At 32.8% G+C, this 20,641-nt stretch overlaps 1 protein-coding gene across 2 annotated transcripts in view; it reads right to left on the bottom strand.

The window, feature by feature from the left end:
• The window catches only part of LOC118184440 (transmembrane protein 198-like), a 34,595-nt gene that overhangs the window by 9,258 nt on the left and 4,696 nt on the right, over positions 1-20,641 (bottom strand). Inside the window, exons 2-4 of one of the 2 annotated variants that reach the window (XM_035354109.2) lie at positions 18,988-19,119; positions 8,434-8,618; positions 732-1,061 (exon numbers count right to left, since the gene is read on the bottom strand). In XM_035354109.2, the coding sequence (XP_035210000.1) occupies positions 732-1,061; positions 8,434-8,605 (502 nt within the window). In that variant the 5' untranslated portion in view covers positions 8,606-8,618; positions 18,988-19,119. Of the gene's footprint in view, positions 1-731; positions 1,062-8,433; positions 8,629-18,987; positions 19,120-20,641 lie in introns of both variants that reach the window. The other variant, XM_035354108.2, reaches the window with a different exon arrangement.

Genomic DNA, 20,641 nt, shown 5'->3' with positions numbered 1-20,641 from the left:
AAATTGGTTTTATACTGATCTTGGAAAAAAAAAAAAAAAGTAGGCTTTATTTCAATGCCGCTTGACACAATGTTAAAAGGTTCCAGTTTTAGGATATATGGCACTATCCATATTATAACAGAATTATAATAACATATTTTTATTAATGTAAAGTGCCTTTAAAATTACAATTTTAATTAAAAAAAATTTTTTTTAACATATAGGAATGCACACAAAGCATACCATACCCAAGGTTAGGCTCGTTGTCATATATTTCAAACCCATTCTCTGCAAATAGATGCAACTGATATTCTTTGTGTGTAAAACTGCCAAAGCAAATGGTAGAATACACCTCAAAAAATTACATCCCAGAATACAAAATAACTCTCCCTGAAAATTCAACGTTCATTCTCTTCCAGCCAAGTATAGCATATAAGAACAGTGATGCAATGTTTGTTTATTTCTTATTTATGCTCCCTTTTACAATTAGATGTCACTTCATTTCTGTTCCAGTCCATTCCTATTGGTGTTAAAGGGCAAAATATAATACTTACATTATGTATAATTTTGGTTATATTCTGTTGAACTATTCTTATAAAGGATGCAAAAGTCAAAATTAGATTTTATTGGCAATTGTTGAAGCTGTGTATGTGTAACTTTTGCAGGAATTTTATAATGTATATTTTTACTACACCAAATTTTATTCCACTTAAATAATTAAAAAATATTATAAGGAATTAAAAATGCTTTACCTTTTTGCCAGAATAATGTAAGGACAGCACCAGCAAGACCACATCCCATGAGTATGGCAACAATCAACCAGATGTTATTTGGTGTATACCAAAGATGAGAAATTAAGATGACAGCAACACCCAGGAATAATCCTGTATGAAAGCCAGTCATGAAGAGACCAACATATTGCACAAGCATTGTAATGAGGCCAAACAGTAAACCAGCACCCAAAGCTACACCAGCATTACCAGCAGCAGACAACAGATCTTCTTGCTGACAAATCAAATAGACAAGAACTGTGCCAAATGTGAAACCAGTGAGGAACATCACAGCTTTGAAACAACGATAGCCTAAAAAAGAGTAAAGTTGCTATATAATAAATATTTTTATCTAATAAGGTAGTATAGAATATTTTACTAACAGGCAAAATTAATAAATTAATTATTACACAATGCAGCTTTTGTATGAAGATAAAATTATTGTTTAATGTATCCGACACATTTCTGAATGTCACCATGTGGCTTGTTGTTGAATCTTCCAGATAAAGGAAGTGAAATGCTGTAGAATATGACACTGCGCATATACTGAGTATGCAAAAACAGTGATATGTACACAGGAATACTGAAGGAATTTTTCAGCTTCTCATATGACTTGAGTTTTGACTAAATTATTTCAACCAAAATGGGTGAAGTTATGAGGCATGACACACACACACACAAAAAGACTTTCAATAAATCAGTGTGCTTACAGAATTGGTTCTTTGTAATGTTATCACCTTCAAAGCAGTCTCCTTCAGCATTCACCCACTTCTGCAGTCAGTGTTGCCACGGCTGGTAATAGTTTTGGAATGAGGTTTCTGGAAGGCCCTTCAGGAGATTCTCCATTTTCGCTTGAACATCTTTAATTAAGGTAAAACGGGATCCCTTTATGCAAAATTTAACTTAAAACAGTCTGACCATTGGAAACCCACCTATTCAATAGAACTCCCTTAATATTGAAGAAGACAATCAACATTGCCTCAATTTTTGATTTTGACATGTGCTTTTTTTTTTTTTTTTTTGAATTGGGGATTCAGGACACTTCCACTGCATTGACTGGTCCCATGGTTCAACACAAGTTAACAACTGATTCCAACAAATTAAACTTGTTTCTGATGTCTTCTAGCACATCCACACATGTCTCAATGGCATTGTTTTTGGTTATTGGACAAAACTTTTAAAACAACATTTGCACGAATCTTCCACATGTATAATTCCTCAGTTAAAATGCATTGGACAGCTTGCTTTCCTATTCAAGTTAACCAACTCTGCTACTGTACAAACACTTAATCTTTGGTCACACCAGATAACCTCACAAACTTTGGTAATGCTTTGGTCCATAATCGCTGATCTTAGGTGTCCAGAATGTTCATCATTTTCTGCACTGTCCCTTCCCTCCAAAAACCATTTATACCATTCAAATTCACATGCTTGAGACAAATTTTCAACTCCATAAGCCTCGGCTAACATTTGAAATGCTTCTGTGGTTTATTTCTTAAGTTTAACATGAAATTTGATGTTCATTGACTCTTCAGTTTTTTTTATTAGATAGTTTTCCAGCAGAATGCAGTTCCACATGTTTACTTACTGATGCAATACTCCCAACTGTCATGATCCGAGTTGAAACTAACAGCACAGATAGAGGAGGGGTGTACATCACATAACAGTTGCTGCCAACTTCAACCCTTTTCAAGTTACGCACTTAGTCTCTCTCTCTCTTTTTTTTTTTTTTTCATTTTTTTTTGTGGTCTTTGTTTCACCTTGTATCGCATTTCTGATACTTTCAAGCACCTCTGTTTTTTCTCTAAAGCTGCCTTTTGTTTGGATTTGATAATCTAGTGAAGAAAAAGACCTAGAAAAATCCTTAGATAGTTAAAAAGAAGAACGTACAATAAAATTTTCCAAATGTTGGATGAAGTGAAATGAAGGTTCATGACTCAAACTGCTTACATCTAAGATTTCTGTAACCTCTAAATACACTGGTTATCATAAATTAAGGAAAAATCACAAAAATCACGATTACTCAAAATGTTACATGTAGAATTTTATGAAACTTACCCACAATATACAACACATAGTAAGGTATCAAATAACATAAATTACCAGACAATAATGGTAGTATAGAAATTAGCACATGTATAAAATGAACAACTCGAAGGTGTCAATTTACTATAAGAAAAGTACCTTCAATAGGGAATATGGTCGCCTCTAGAAGCAATACAGCACATACAGTGATGCTTGATGCTTTCAATTATGTGGTATATCAGTTCCATAGGAAGCGAGAGCCATTGCTCTTGCAAAGCTGTTGCAAGCCCGGTAAGGGTCTGAGAGGCAGCTAGACGTCTCTCTAAATCATCTCAAACATGCTCGATAGGATTCAAGTCCGGGGATCGAGCTGGCCAATCCATGCGCATAATTGTTTACTGTTGAAGATAATCATTTACGAGGCAGATAGCCCCCGAGGCTTTGCCGTAATTAAATTACCTAACCTAAAAAAAAAAAATTACATACCATTTACGATGCGAGCCCTGTGTGGTCTTGCGTTGTCGATCTGTAACAGGAAAGCATCACCTATTGCTGCGGCATATGGGCGCACATAAGCATCAAGGATGTCATCTCTATAAACACGAGCATTCATGGTTTCCCTTTATCTGTTTGACTTTATCTTGCCTCTAGTCTTCCAGTGGCTTTTTATTGTAGTTATGCAGGCAAATGATGCCTGGAGATCATTTTTATGAATTGGCTGTCTCAGATTTCTGATGTCACTATCACAGTGAAATATATGGGCTTGCTCTCAAACAGGGACTTTTATGCTCCTCGCAGATGATGTATTCCGAGTGTAGCGCAACTAATTTGCATATTGGAGTTTTACTCAACTACTCTTACTTGGCAACATATTCAAGTTTTACATGGTTTGACGTATTTTTGAGGGAGTTATCGCTATTTTTGTGATTTTTCCTTAATTTATTATAACCGGTGTATATGGAAAGATACATTACTATGGGTTTGAGAGAAACACTTAGCCATTTCAAGTACTCATTAATATACAGTTCAATCTTAGATTAATAAACAGCATTTCCATAATGAATTCAATTACTGACAGTGAAATGCCCAGTAGAATCATAACAGTAGAAAAACATGGAGGTCTGTGCGTCCACCCAAAGAGATGCCACTCCAAACACAGATACTGCCCCTTCCGTATGCATCTCTTTCACGGATGTTTGACAGATGATAACGGGTTCCAGGTTCTCTTCATATCAAATAATGCCTACTATCGCATTCTAGACTAAACCTGGACTCATCCGTCAAGAGAATAACCCTCCACTGCTTAGGCGTCCAGTGGACCTGTTGTCGTGACCACTGAAAACGGTCCCTCCTATGGCGTGATTTGAGCGGCATGCAAATGGTTGTTTGCCTCGCATACAGACCACCTTTATGAAGCCTTCTACACACAATTGACGTTGACACCAACCTTCCGGTGTCTGCAGCAGGGGAGGATCTAAGAAGAGTCGAAGTAGCGATTCTATTCCTGAGTGTACATAATGTCAAATATTGGTCATCGGCGCTCGTCATAGCAGTTGGCCGTCTTTGGCTGAACCTTCTAGGTGCCGAATCTGTGATTTGAAATTGCCTCCAAAGTCTATGAATCACAGAAGGACTCACATTTAGCCATCTGGCCACTTCTGTTTGACTTTATCTTGCCTCTAGTCTTCCAGTGGCTTTTTATTGTAGTTATGCAGGCAAATGATGCCTGGAGATCATTGTTATGAATTGGCTGTCTCAGATTTCTGATGTCACTATCACAGTGAAATATATGGGCTTGCTCTCAAACAGGGACTTTTATGCTCCTCGCAGATGATGTATTCCGAGTGTAGCGCAACTAATTTGCATATTGGAGTTTTACTCAACTACTCTTACTTGGCAACATATTCAAGTTTTACATGGTTTGACGTATTTTTGAGGGAGTTATCGCTATTTTTGTGATTTTTCCTTAATTTATTATAACTGTGTATATGGAAAGATACATTACTATGGGTTTGAGAGAAACACTTAGCCATTTCAAGTACTCATTAATATACAGTTCAATCTTAGATTAATAAACAGCATTTCCATAATGAATTCAATTACTGACAGTGAAATGCCCAGTAGAATCATAACATTTTGAGAAGGAATATAACTAATGACACAACAGAACAACTTATCTAAAGAAATGATTTAAAGTTATGATATTATATAATTAAAAAAATTCTTTAAGAGTATTTACACCCACAAAGCACAAAATTTTCTTATTTTAAAGTATATAATAATTTAGGCCTATAATGAAATTTTGATACTTTTATATAAAAGTATAATACTTTTTCAGCAAACACAAAATAAATCAATCACAGAATAAAATTAAACTATTACATAATTTGGATTTTTATGTAGTTTCATTGCCAATTATTTTATTAACCCAGACAGCTATTACGTCTCAAAACATCATTTTGTGGCATTTCAATTTTTCCTACGAAATATTATGGCCCTGTATTATATTTAAAGAAATTAAATAATGAAGAATCTGTATGAATAGATGTACAGTGGAACCTCAAGATACGAGCACCTCTATATTTGAGAAATTCGAGATACGAGAAAAGCATGAGTGGAAAATTCGTCTCTAAATATGAGCATAGACTCGAATAATGAACCAGGCTGTTGGTATGCATGGTGCTATTTCCCGATATGGCTCAACTCGGGGAATCCCCTAATCAGATCACTTGATGTTTTTTGATCTACGCGTTTGTGTACTTGTAAGTTAATTGTTTTTTACATTTAACATGAAAATAATTATTTCACGATGCCTATCAAGAAGATTTGCCTCAGATAGAGCTGCAAATAAAAAGAAGGAACCATGGGCATTGAAATTAAGTAAGAAGTCATAGATTTAAATAAGCGTAGTGTAAGAGTGACGGAATTAGCGAAGACTTGCCATTCGACATTGATGATCTGCACTATTCTGAAGAAGAAGGAAGAAATTAAGAAACTTGATGTAAGCAAGGAGTTACCGTTACTGCCAAGCACCACTCAAACTCCTAGAAGATGCTGAGTTGGTGTGGATTAACGAGAAGTAATTGAAAGGCGATTCGGTGTTGGAAGCTATCATAAAGGTAAACTACGGTTTATATTATTTAACTGTTTATTTATTAGAAAATTGATTTTTATGTTGATATTTTTGGGGGTGCAGAACAGATTAACTGGATTCCCATTATTTTCAAAGGGGAAGTTTGTTTCTAGATACGAGAATTTCGCTATATAGAAGCTCAATACTGGAACAAATTAAACTCGTATCTAGAGGTTCCACTGCATATTTCTTGAATTTTGAATAACGCAGTTCTCCGCTTGAATACGTGCACCTGGCAGCCCAAATTTTAAATTTTGAATTTGTTTTATTATCTATTTCCCATTTAGCAAAACTTAAAAAAATTTGAGTAATAAACTCAACAATTTAAAGTGAGCAATGGCAACACTGCATGAAAAAAAATTTAATCTCCAGCACATGAGGCTGTCTATCAGACATTCTAAAGATATGCTATTTTTATATATTTTGTGATATTTCTGTGGAATTGAATTTTATGTGGTTTAAGTGCAAAGAACTTGATATTTAATAAATAAAAGTAACACACAAAATGATAAAAAAAGTCCCTTTAGTCATAATATATAATTTAAAAGTTTTTAGATTTTTAAAAAATTTTTTATATAGTCATCTTGTTAACTTCTTATATGGTTCTTGCATTTCTTATTACAGAAATGAAGCCCTGACTATAAACTATCAAAGCTTTAAAAGGTATTCTGACCATGATGTCAAAATATATAACAGTTCACATCCACCCAATGACTTGAAATACAACGAAATGTGAAAAATATAATACTCAGTATTTTTATATTATCTGCCAAGGCATCATCCACCGAAGGCCATTTGAATAGCTTCAGTCATTTTTTTTAGACTTTACACCAGTTTACTTTTTGCAAAGAAAGTTTGCTTTTCTCTTGAATTTTTCTAAAAGGCTTAAAATTTGTGACCTGGTTTGGTAATACAGTCAAATACAGAAAATCCGCCGACCTGAAATTTGCCAACTCCTGAAATCCACGTTTCCTCTCAGAATATAAGCATTCAGTTTATAGGTTCCGGAAACCGCAACATTGAGTACGAAATATGGAAGAAAAAAATACTTGCCGAATAATAATGTCATAATTACCGAATAATAATGAGTCAAAACGGAAATACCAAATCATTGGCATAAAAATGTTTAAAAAAATAAGATTAGTTTTCCCCCCTCTAATCTGCATCAAGGTAAAAAAAGCAGACGATTCACTCAACTCTTTGTTCAAGTTCACAAATCGTTTATTTTCTGAGCTTTTTTATTTCATTTCACGAGATTGTTTAGTGCTGCCTTTTTTTTTTTATCCGGATATTTTGTGGATAAATTAAGAATATTTATTTTAAATTTCAGCCCTTTTTAATACAATGACAGATAAGAAATGCATTCATAATTTTACTGCTTGCGACGTTGAAAAACGTAAACACGTTGCATTGACTGTAACACAAAAAGTGCAAATTCTGCAAAAGATGGAAGCAGGTGCTACTCCTTGATTTATAGCAAAATGGTATGGAATTGTTGCGACACAATTGTGTATGATATGGAAAAATAAAGAAAAGCTGTTGAAATTTTACAGCAACAGTGATTCTAACACCGGAAATCTTTGCATGAGGCGAAATCGGCAAACCTCGACGCTGTGTACATATAATACAGTGAATAATATAATCAATTTATATATGTAATAATAATTTTATGCATATAATAAATTATTGCAATAATCTATATAATAATTTAATTCAATGTATCTAATACGTCTTATTCATTTTGCACTTTTAGTCCGAATATTATGCTTTATCTTTTCTGTTTTAAAATACGCACGACCTCTGGTTCCAAGCTTTACAGATTTCTGGAATTCTACTGTACTCAGAACATTGAAAGCTTCTAAGTGTTAAGCCCAATGGCATAATAGAAAACATCACAACTGTGCAACACCACTTAAATCACTTACCCACTAATTTATATAACATCAAATACACTACATCTAAAATTTGTATTTGATAACCATTTACCAAAATATAAAGCAACTTGTTCCTCAAACACTTGCTGGAATGAAAGACACATTTTTGATGGGATCTCTGCTAACTTTTATGGTCAATGGATAGCTGTTACTTGAGATTTATTCCTATTGTAATTAAAATCAGTAACAAATATTTACAAGCAAACACACTCAGTCAATTAGTATTGGATTTTATGCCACACAAAGAAGTTTATATTTGTTCTTGTGTTATGCAGAAGGAAATATGCTTAATCTTTATTGCATAATATTCTTCATAGAATACAAACAATAACAAAGCGCTTAAATCAATGAGATCTTGTAACATTTAGGATTTAACCTGAATAAGGGATATTTCAATTTGTAAAATAAGGACAATCCTTCAACACCAGCTTTTAAAATAAAATCTTGTGCACATTGCCTGAGCAATTAAATTTAGAATTCTCTGCAGATATAAGCCATAAAAAATGTTGATCATATAAATAATTTCTACAATCCCTCCCCATATTGCTGTTCATAAATATTAATATAAAACATATTTAAATTTTATACTTACCATACAATGTATACACAACACCAAATGATAAATACATGCCACAAATAACTGCTGTGCTAATGTCAAAATTATAATCATAGTAGAGACATCGATCAACATCTGTGGAGACTGAACTATTTTCGTAGAAGTACTCATCATCAGGATGCGGTCTGTATTCATCCCAAGTAGACATTCTGAATTTAAATCTACCAAATACTATAAAATCAGAAATGAAGCATTAAAAAGTGAAATAACTTTTAAAGCATCTTAAGACTTTCCCAGAACAATAAAAATTACTCCTATCCAATTCTAATACAAACTTATTTTATAAAAATAATGTATATATCTAAAATATAAAACTTGAAACAAAATTATTAAACTTAATTAGAACCAAAGCATACAAAGTTATTTTATAAAAAATAATATATACATGTAAAATTGAAACAAAATTATTTAACTTAATTAGAATCAGCTGGCAACAAATCTTTAAATTTACAATTTTTAATTAAATAGTTCCCCACTTCAAGGATACTCTTTGCACCATTTTGTGTCACTCTGCAGCATCTCTGTTATGTCACTCTTTTCCCTGTTTCCTGCAATTTCTCTGCACGGCAAAATATTTTGCTGCTATTGCTGCTCAGGTTTCAAACAGAGACTTTCTGAGCTTATAAATATGACTATGGTTAGTACGCATCACTTTTTTGTCTTCTTGCACTGCCTAGGAAAGTCATGTCTCTTTGTCAAGTTCCTTTTTCTATTATCTAAAATGTCAACTACATATATAGAAAATTGTAAGGCATGTTTAGCATTCCTAATGCTGTACGAGTTTAAGTAAAAATATGCCTTTGAAGAAATCTTTCTGTTAAAAATAAAAATTAAGTTTTAACAATCAAGCCAGTTGTGATTTTCCCTCAACTCTTATCTCTGCAATAGTTTTTCTTGACCATGTTGAAAAAGTAAATTGGTTTCATCTTCTTTAGTTAGCTCTCTGCTAAATTCTATCAATGTACGACTGCAAAACTCTAAAAATTTTGCATATACGGCATCCAGAAAGTAAGTTTCCCTATTTAAAAAAACAAAAAAAGAACTCGCACTTTCAGGAACATATTTATTGGCAACAAGTACAGCAATGTTTCAGCAATCTTTCATCATAGCCACCACCAGAATTGAAACACTTGTCATATCATGGGATCAACTTTTGTATCCCTCTGTAATACTTATTAATAATACTGTCTTTTGTATCGTAATTTATAAAATAAAGAACAATTATGATCTAAAGGATAACAAAATTTATAAAAAAAAGCTTAATCTTTATTTATTTACTTTATTACACATTTCTTTCAAGGTAAGTTGTTTAAGTTGCTTTTTTGTGCTAATATTTTCTCTTTAATTCTGTAGATAGACATAATTTCTTATTCAGTTACAAAGTTCATTGTTCAAGTCCTAATTGATGCATCGAGAATTCCAACTAAGTTGTCAATCGAAATTTTTTCGTTTTCAATAACTTCTCTATCACTTTCTTCACTATCGGTAGTGGTATTTTCTGGATCTAGAACCATACTACAGATTTCGCCATCCGTTAATTTATTGATAATTGGGGCATTGTCATTGCTATGAAAAAATTCTCTTAGATCATCTTCATTTATTACTGTTTCTCCATTTTTTAAATCACTTAATTAGAAAATTTAATCTTTTGTTTGTGATATCCGAAGACCTTCACATTCACAGCTATCATCTTCATCATCCTCACCATGAAATATGCTAGATGGTCATAAATTATGTCAAGCAATTTTTAAAGTATTTGGAGGCCCATCCTCCTGCAATCTTGCAATGCATCACGAAGCAGATTTTACGCTAGAATATTAAAAAATTTCTTGAATAGAATTGCCATTATTCAAGAAATTTAACATAGATTTTAAAAATTCTACTTCATATTTGCATTTTCAGCACTATTCTGATATCTATAGGCTGAATGATAGACATACAGTTTGGAGAAAAGAATAATATGGATACATTACCTTTTATTAAAATTTAATTGAAGTGTGAGCCAAACAGTTATTATACATTCAGGGTAATTTTTGCATCATCAGGTAAACCAAGCAAGGCCTACGTGTAAACCAACCAAATTCTGCCGAGCCTCAGGTATGAAACGATATTCAAACCAACCATTCATTAATGACTAACTGTTGATTTAATGAGTTCAATAAAAAGGCTATATTAACCTTTCTAAAGGCAAGTTTACACCTCTCCAAGTGACCTGCAGCGAGCCTCTTACTACGACTTCTTTGACAATGTAAATGCTCACTTTGTCCAAATAGAAACATACGGAAGATGAGTCAGCAATTCCGTTTATACTTCGAACCAGTTGAAATTCCATCCAGGCAGTAACTCCGAGCAGTATTCATGCTCTCTTTTTCCACCATGTCGAAAATGCCAAGATGAAGCGATAATTTAACTATGGTATTTTTTAATGGATATGCATCTTGTGAAGTATTATGGGATATTTCACTGCCTAAATATTATGACCATTGTTTACTAATACCTAAATATTACATAGATATTGTAAGATCTACTTGCTTATCTTCTAAGTGACAACTGTATGTGTAGTAAGTATGTAGAGGAACATAATTTAATGTTTTTATATAATTACTAAGATTTTCTATTTGGCTACATGATGTAATGTTTTTGCATAGTTATTAACCACTTACCAGTTTTGCCCGAACGCCGCTCGGGTGCAGCGAAAGGGGACTTTTCTGATTTGCCCGAGCGGTGCTCGGGCAGCATGTTTTTTTACGCCGATCCACTGATTTGCCCGGCTTTTTCTCATTTTTTTAGTTTCCATTGCTTCTAATAGATGGCTCTAGTTGTCCAGTAAAGACTGGCTTTCAAAATAAGTGTAAACCGGTTTCATCTGGTTTTACTGCTTTACGCGGGAAAAAGTGCAAATTTAGTTTACTGTATCACGCGTTGCGAATACTTTCTTTCCTCATTTTGTGTTACAATGAGTGATAGTGAGCGGCTTATTACAGAATATAATTCTGATATTGGATCAGACAGTGAATCGGAAATTTCGCTAAATGATTCAGGCAGTTGTGAAAGTTCGTTATCGGACTTCTCTAGTGACGAAGAAACGGAAAGTTCGGATAAACTAACTCAGGTTCGGAACTTTTGCGAAATTGATATCAATAATCCTCCTCCACCACCGCCAAGATTTCCTTTCACAGCGAATCCTGCTATCCATTTGGATATTGATGTAAATGACGGAACTTTACAGTTTCTTGATATTTTCTTCGATGATAACCTACTTGAAGTGATAGTTTCGGAAACCAACAAATATGCAGATCGAAGTATTCGAAACTGTAATCTTCGAAGAAATAGTAGAGCAAAAAAGTGGGAACCAACATCAAAAAACGAAATTCAAGTGTTTTTTGCATTGAATATTTTACAAGGGATTGTAAAAAAACCTGCTATTGAACTATATTGGAGTAAGCGACATTCAACTTCAACGCCATTTTTCTCAAAAATTATGTCTTACCGTCGTTTTCACCTAATTCATCGATATTTACATTTTTCCGATGATGCGAAATTTGATGCTAAAACACATGAGTGTCCGAAATTACAAAAACTGTGGCCTGTAATAAAACACTTGAATGCACGTTATCAAGAAATCATGACACCTGAAAGAGATGTAACAATAGATGAGAGCTTGATGCTCTTCAAAGGACGACTGCACTGGAAGCAATATATACCACTAAAGAGATCACGATTCGGTATAAAAAGTTTTATGTTATGCGAGTCAAAGTCTGGTTATGCATATCAGCTTATTATATACACTGGAAAAGACACACTTTTCGATAATAATTACCAATATTTGTGCAAGTCATCTCAAGTTGTGATGACACTTATGCAGCCACTATTGAATAAAGGATATTGCCTAACGACAGATAATTATTACACATCTCCAGAACTGGCAGATATCCTTCTTAGCAAACAAACAGATATGTATGGAACACTCAAACTCAACAGGAAAGACGTTCCAAAGGAACTGCAATCAAAAAAACTAAAAAAAGGTGAAGTCCGTGCTTTCCAAAGAGGAAAAGTGTGTATCATCAAATGGATGGATAAGAAGGTTGTAAGTCTTTTATCTACAATACATAATCCCGAAATGATCGAAGTGCCATCTCACAATGATGAGGTCAGAAAAAAACCACAAGTAGTAATGGAATATAACAATACAATGGGAGGTGTAGACAGACTAGATCAACATCTTACCAATTATCCCATCATAAAGAAGAGAGGAAAAAAATAACTACAAAAAAATATTCTTCCACCTTTTTGATATATCACTGTGGAATGCTTTTGTTTTGTACCAGAAGCACGGCGGAAAATACTCCCATTTGAATTTTAGACTAGATTTAGTTGATCGCTTGATTGAAAGGCATGGAACAGTAAATGAAAGAATAGGACGACCAGGAATTTTGCCCAATCCTTTACGATTGACGGAAAGACACTTTTTAGAAGTGATTCCTGCCACCGAAAAGAAATTGAGACCGACGAGGCAATGCTTTGTGTGTTGCTCAAAACGGAACGAGAGTGGAAAACGGATCAGAAGAGAAACAAGATATTTTTGTCCTGATTGTGATGTTGGACTTTGTTTATCTCCATGCTTTAAAATTTACCATACAAAAGCTGACTTTTGAAATAAAATGTAAGTATTAAAATATTGCATGCTCTTTCTCTCGCTTCCATTCCTGTAAAATGTTCTTTACAGTTCAGTTAGTTGTTCTTAAAAAACCCACTTTAAGTAAAAATGCCATTTTGGTACTTTTCTGTTTTGCCGGCGCAAGCGATAAAGTCATCAATAATGGTACAACCGATGCCAAACGGAATGTTCTCGCTGGTAACCTTTTACGCCTCATTTTCAAAACAAGTCGCAGCTTTTTCTTATCAGATTGATTGTTTCTTTCAATACTGGCATATCATTACATAGAATTTTTATCAGATAGTTCAGTTTTATGTCTAAGGCAATTTTCGGCAATTAAGTCAATTAGGATGCAATCACAGCGTTTACCCGAAGCCGAAAATATAGAAAAGTTAATGTCAAGGGTTAAATTCATCAATTCTAATGAGAATGCATTAGCGAAGTAAAGCACTGCAGTTTTACATAATTTCTGAGTAAGTTATTCGTACGAAATTGAAATATTTCTTGCATTTAGACTTGTGTTCCAAATTAAGATTTAACATGAAATTAATGTAGATAATTACTGAGAGCATTAGATTTTTGTAGAGTAGTTTACGTGACATGAGATCGCTTGGGGTCACGTGATATGAACCGGCGAATCAGGATGTTGAACCATGAAAGCATAGTAAATTCTTAAATTAATGTCTTTTTACAAATTTGTTGTCTTTATTTATTGGCTTTTTATAAAATTTTAAGCGATATTAAAATGTTCATGCCTTCTTTTTTAAAAAGAATTCTTAGAACTAACATATTTTTAAATATTTTTTATGTGTATACTTTTTGTTGTCGCCAATAAAGTCTGCTTGGCGAGATTTGCGCCGGCGAAACGGAAAAGTACCGCCATTTTTTCGCTTAATTAAAAATTTAAAATAAATTAATAAATGCAATACTTGTAACAATTTTGACTGTGGATTTGAGTTTATACAATCGATTTTAATACAAAATTGTTTATAAAAAATGTGCAACGAAACTGTTAAGTGGTTAAGATTCGCTGTGTGGCAGCAACAAGTTGAGTTAAAAAAAGTTGTTATTTGGAGTGTTCCATGATAAGCGTTACGTAAGCCTTATCTCTTAAAAAGCTTGTTATATCATTTTTATGTTAAAAAAAAAAAAAAAAAGTAATATGTTGCAAACAAGTATGGAAGTTATATAAAAATAAATATGCTGTTTTTTTAAGACCAAAATAAGCATTTATTTAAATTATGAAGTGCTCTGGCTGTTTAGTTTCGATTTCGTTTTTCCAACAATACCCACAAGTACACAGAAGAATGGTTAAACGTACCATTTATTAAACTCTTTAAAATTCACAATGCATTGACTTGATGCTAACACATTATGCCTCACTTGGGCAGTAACTCAAATAACAAGAATTAAACTAAAATTCAAAGACATTAAACAAGTAGTAGAAATTACTCTACAGGGCTCAGAAACTCCTGTTACTTAAAACCACGTTGAAATTTAGTGGCAGCAAAGTAATAGTTGTTATGCCACGTAACTGCAGAAAGAGAGGTGACGACGATTGCCTAAACTCTCTCTCTTCCCTTCTAGAACTCAGTATTTAAACTTTTTCTCCTCAAGGTAGAATTTCATTACTTCATGCGCACTACCAAATTTAAATATTCTGGAATTGACAATTAAGGGAATGAAGGCTTATAGGAAAGAACATAAATTGGTACTTTTCCATTTCGCCGGCGCAAATCTCGCCAAGCAGACTTTATTGGCGACGACATACAGTATGCACATAAAAAATTTTAACAAATGTTAGTTCTAAGAATTTTTATTTTGAAGGCATAAACATTTTAATATCGCTTATAAATTTTGTAAAAAGCAAATAAATGAAGACAATAAATTTGTAAAAAGACATTAATTTAAGAATTTACTATGCTATCATGGTTCAACATCCTGATTCGCCGGTTCATATCATGTGGCCTCAAGCGATCTCATCTCAGGTAAATTACGCTACAAAATTCTAATTGTCTTAGTAATTATCTACATTAATTTCAGGTTAAAGCTTAATTTGGAATACAGGTTTAAATGAAAGAATTATTTCAATTCGTACGAGCAGCTTACTCAGAAATTATGTAAAACCGCAGTGCTTTACTTCGCTAGTTCATTCTCATTAGAATGGATGAATTGAACCCTTGAATTTGCCTTATCTATATTTTTGCCTTCGAGTAAGCAGTGTGATTGCATCCTAATTGACTTAATTACCGCGAAAGGCCTTAGGGTATAAAATTGAACTATCTGGTAAAAATTCTATGTAATTGTATGCCAGTATTGAAAGAGACAATCAATCTGATAAGAAATGGCGGCGATTTGTTTTAAAAATGAGGCATAAAAGGTTACCAGCGAGGATATTGCGTTTGGTACCAGTTGTACCATTATTGGCGACTTTATCGCCTGCGCCGGCAAAACGGAAAAGTACCCATAAATTAAATTGGTTATTTAAAATAAATATCAATCCCTACAATATAACTACTAATCAGAATGAATTTAGGTTTTTTTTTTTTTATATATATTGCAGGAAAATATAGAAAATTAAATTAGGGTATCGGATTCAAAATATTTATTTTAAACATATTTATTTATTAATATTCTTCAGTCAAAAATACATATGTTATTCAACAACCCAATGAAATACAGTTTTCAATTAAAAAAATAAATGAAAGTGCAAACATTTGGTTTTGATATAAATTTCGAAAAACCAGTTTTTCCTCATAGTCAATTACACCTAATATATAATCTAAAATTTTGAAAATTTGTTGATAGATATTCCTTTTTATTTGAACAACAAATTAGATTTTATTTACAAATGATCAGTCATAAGTATTAAAATAAAAATCACCAACAGAAGGCGTATGAGGATATTACTAACATGCTAAAATTTGCGGGTGTTGGCGAGTTCAAGCAAAAGATTAATAATTTTCGCTCAACCTCATACCCAGAAAATTGCCTCAAACACTTCTGGAATAAATATGCTGATTGTGCATATTGCAGGAATCACCAGTCGCCAGAAACCGAAGTGGTATCTATGTTTTAGTTTTACTGCCAAAGCATCTTGAATGAATTTTTTTTTTTTTCTGAATAAGTGGAGTGACCATTTCCAATAAAGTTTCAAACTATTTTCACCCCTTCTTATGAAGTTTTTGTAACTTCGGATATCCTCGTCCCGAAGTTCATTTAAAAGTTAATTTAATGTTCTCAATCTATCATGGCGAGCTATCCAGTCACATATTGATTTCTTTTTTTTTTTCTTCTCGCCCCCCCCCCCAGAAAAGAAATTAATTCGTTGGAAACTGCTTCACAAACTTCAAGCACTACAACTGCCATGTCGATATCCCTTTTGCAAACAAACAGAGTCGAGCTGTCAGTTTGGCTCTAACTGGCGTAAACAATCTTATCAGATTACAGGTCTGTTCACTTGGTTCGAGACACCATTATGAGGGGATCGCCAAAAGTCACTTGGAGAAATGTAAACTCACCTTATTCCAGACTAAAGCAATAACATGGTCAGTCTAATAGGGTCTAAAGGACATTTTAAGCTTATATATAAGCAGTACCTTACTAAATTCCATTGAATTAATTAAAATATTTAAGTTCAACATTGTTACTAATATCTTGCAAGAAGCAGAAATTTAATTTTTAAGTATAAGTCATGCATTTGCTTAACCTTCTCAGGACTCTGTTGTTATTTTACAGATGAGATGACAACTCGTTTATTTATCTTAGTAGGATTGAAGAATAATTTCAGAGAGTAATAACTATGCTTAACAACCAGTCTCTAAAACCTCTAGTAGAAAAGTGTTCCTCCACCAGACTGAGTATAGGCAAAATGCCTCTGTACGCCATTTTATGTGTAAGGAAGTACAAAGTTCATTGCCATTTGGTAACATTATGCAACACCCAATCATGCTGTATTTCTAATCAGCTGCCCAGCCGATATAGTGTTTACTGACTAGAGAAGGCATGGATACTTGTAAGCATATAATGTCTGATAACCCCTTAACCTACGACTTAGATTCGAAGATGTTGGGCCGAAATTGTATACAAGCTCGCACAGCATTCAGGACATTTGCACGACTTTTGTAACACGCTATTCCGGGCAATCATAAACATGATGAATTATGTAATTTTTTAAGAAAGTATATGCGAATAATTATTGCTGATACATCTGATGACGATCAACTACCAGAGTTCTGGCTTTGAAAAGAAATAAGAAATAGTCCAAAAATCTGGGACTATATGATGACTCCTGGCATAAGAGAGGAAGCCTTATGTCAATTAAGAGGAAGTCAAGGAGAATTTGATATATTTAATCTAATATTTGATGACATATTTTGGAACAATATTGTAAGCGAAACGAATCAGTATGCAGATCAAGTACAAGAAAATCCACACAGAACAAGAGTGTAAAGTTCTGTTACATGTACCAGAATGCTTTGAAATATATCATACTGTTACAGATTACTAATTTTGTATTTTGGAGTTTTGTATAAATAAACATTTTGTAATACTTGCATCTACCACAATTATTGCATCAGACTGTAATTGCGTATCAAATATTCCACGTAATATTCACTTCTAACCCGATCACCGTACATGGGCTATGCCCGTGAAAGTTAGGTTTGGCCCGATCATCATATGCGGGCTATGCCGGTGAAAGTTAGTTTTGGCCCGACCATCGTACGTGGGCTATGCCTGTGAAAGTTAGGTTTGGCACGACCATCGCACGCGAGCTATGCCCGTCATTGTAGATTAAGGGGTTAAGTCTTCTTTAGAGGTTGATATTTGGGGAAGAAGGCTGAGAACCCTCAGACTGCCCTCCCTGGGGTGCTATTCCTAAAAATCATAGCAGAACTGTAAAATTAGTGTGGCAGGACTATACCTGTATGACTAATGGTGAATTTCTGGTGTACCGCCACTTCAACCTGCACCTGTATTTCTAATCATTTGCATATCTGCCCAAGATGCACATTCAAGCCAACTTTCGTTAATGATTCAACAATTACACAGTGTGAATTTTTATGACAATGACACACACAGTATTTTGATCAAAATACTGTGACCCCTCTTATGGCAACCATCTTTAACAGTAAGCAGTATCTCTGAGAATATAAACACAGGTCAGTTTTGATTATCATCTTTTTAAGATGACCACCTCGACAGAAAACTAAAATCATCTGGAACTGAGGGAGATCATCACCTCAGAAAGGTTTCACTGTATTATTAAAAGTTATATTACAACCTGAATAAAATTATAAATATTAGTTAAAAAATAGACTGTTTTAAAATGATTTATTTTCCTGCATTGAGCAGCTACACAATATTAGAATATGGAAGATTTAAAAAAAAAAAAAAAAAAAAAAAAAAAAAAACTGTTTTCTTTTAAAGAAAAAGTGACAGGACAGAAATTTTTACAAAACATTTGCTTATATAGAGCACATAACAATATATATATATATATATTTGTAACATTTGTTATATATATTTATATGCAATATTTAAAATAGAAATGACTTTATAAAATTTAATTAATAATTTATCTTAAATTATTAATTAAATTTTATTTTATCTTAAAATTCATACACCATAGCAATTTAAATTTACCTAAATTAAAATGGTGGAGGCAGTGAAATTACCTAAATTTTAATTTAGGTACATTAAAATTGCTATGGTGTATGAATTACACCTAAATTTTAATTTATCTTAAAATTCATACACCATAGCATATTAGAAAAATGTCTTAAAAATTGAAAACATTTTGCATTTTATACTTTCACTGTTAAACTGATGCAAAATTCTTTAATTCAAGGGGAAAGAAAATAAAATCTTACGTTTCTTTTATTCCACTTGATTCTATCTCTAAATTTAGTCGTGAAATATCTCCTTATTCATCATGTTTGGCCATTAGCTAGTAAATGGCCTACCAGTACCGTATGCAAATACAGTTCAAGCACCCATAAATGCTGAAAATAAAATTTATTTATTAGAATATCTTATGATTACAACTACTACTTTATTGGTAAATTTATGTATTTATAGTTTGTAGTAAGTTTTCTATTTTATTCATTCCTTTCCCTTTAAGGGGTAGGAGTTGCACTTTTAGGTACAGCAAAGATTTTTAAATTTGCAACTAGCTACATACTAAAGTTATCTAAGAGCCTTACATTATCTAATACAGTCTACAGATTTAATATACACTGCTCGACACTGAAAATGCAACACCAAGAAGGAGTGGTCAGAAAGTGATGAAATTTGGAAAAAAGACAGATACAGTAAGCAGCAATAAGTGATCTCTCAAAATGATAGTCAGAATACAAAGCGAAAACGGCATCGGCTCAGTAGGATATTCATGTTTGGGAGAAGTCAAATTTAAAAAAAAAATATTAGATTTCGGCAGATAATGAAATCGACTCTTAGTACGATCTCCTGGTTTCTATACTTGTATTTGGGAAAATTTTATACTTGTCATGAAAAAATAAAATTATAAGGAGCTTGACTTACGTATGACAAAACTTGGCTGGGATATTTAATTTCAACATTTGCAGTTTTTCAACCTATTTTGACGAATTGGTTAATCATGTTAGAATAAGTTGAGAAATAAGTTTAAATGAAATCCAAAAAATGTGTATAATTTAATAAGCCGTACAAGAAAGTCATATCAGATTTTTTAATGTATAATTTGCGATCGTCACTCTTATTAAAAAATCAAACTTTTTATAACTTGTCCTCATGTAATTGTTTATTGATGCAGAATTTGTCCTCATCACTTTTTTTTTTTTTTTAAATTTTACGTCATTATCAGTATTTATTAAAAAAAATTTCCTTGATTTGAAAAGGTGGGGGCAGTGAATAATTGGGAAATCTCAATATCGTTAAATAGTGCTAATTTAGAATATATCATTTAATTTTTTATTTTTATATCTTGTATGCTTATTGGATAAGATACATTTTATTTATTTATTTTTAATTCTTATTTTTACATATTTATTTTTTAGTCTAAAGGAGCTTTGTCCCTGAAGCCCTATTGTTTTCGTTTTGAGATTTTGTGTTGAATCACTATAAATATCCGTTTCACTTTTCAAACTGCCATCAAATGTTAGAGTCTTGCATTATATTTGAAGAAGTTAAATAATGAAAAATCTGCATTAAGTGTATGTATATGTCTCGCATTGTGCTAAAATAAGGGTATATAGAACCATCGAATTTTGAATGACGTAATCCTCCTACGAATACGGCATGTGGAAAAAAAAAACCTTTTTATCTCCAGTGGGCGCAATATTGGAAATTCTAAAGATATGCTTATTTTAAAATTATTTTGCGACATTGCTACTGAACTGAATTTTATGGTTTAAGTGCAGTGACGGCTCGTAATAAGCACTATGGAACTGCAGCACCTCCTATTTCCACTTATTATTATTTTTAATATTTAATATAGTGTGCCCTTTAGTCTTTAGTTCTTTCTTTATACTTTTACAATACGTAATA

This window comes from Stegodyphus dumicola, chromosome 8 (assembly GCF_044657685.1).
Source record: "Stegodyphus dumicola isolate Sdum_Otavi_A_Nest chromosome 8, ASM4465768v1".
NCBI lineage: Eukaryota > Metazoa > Arthropoda > Arachnida > Araneae > Eresidae > Stegodyphus > Stegodyphus dumicola.
This window is presented reverse-complemented; position numbering and strand designations above follow the sequence as displayed.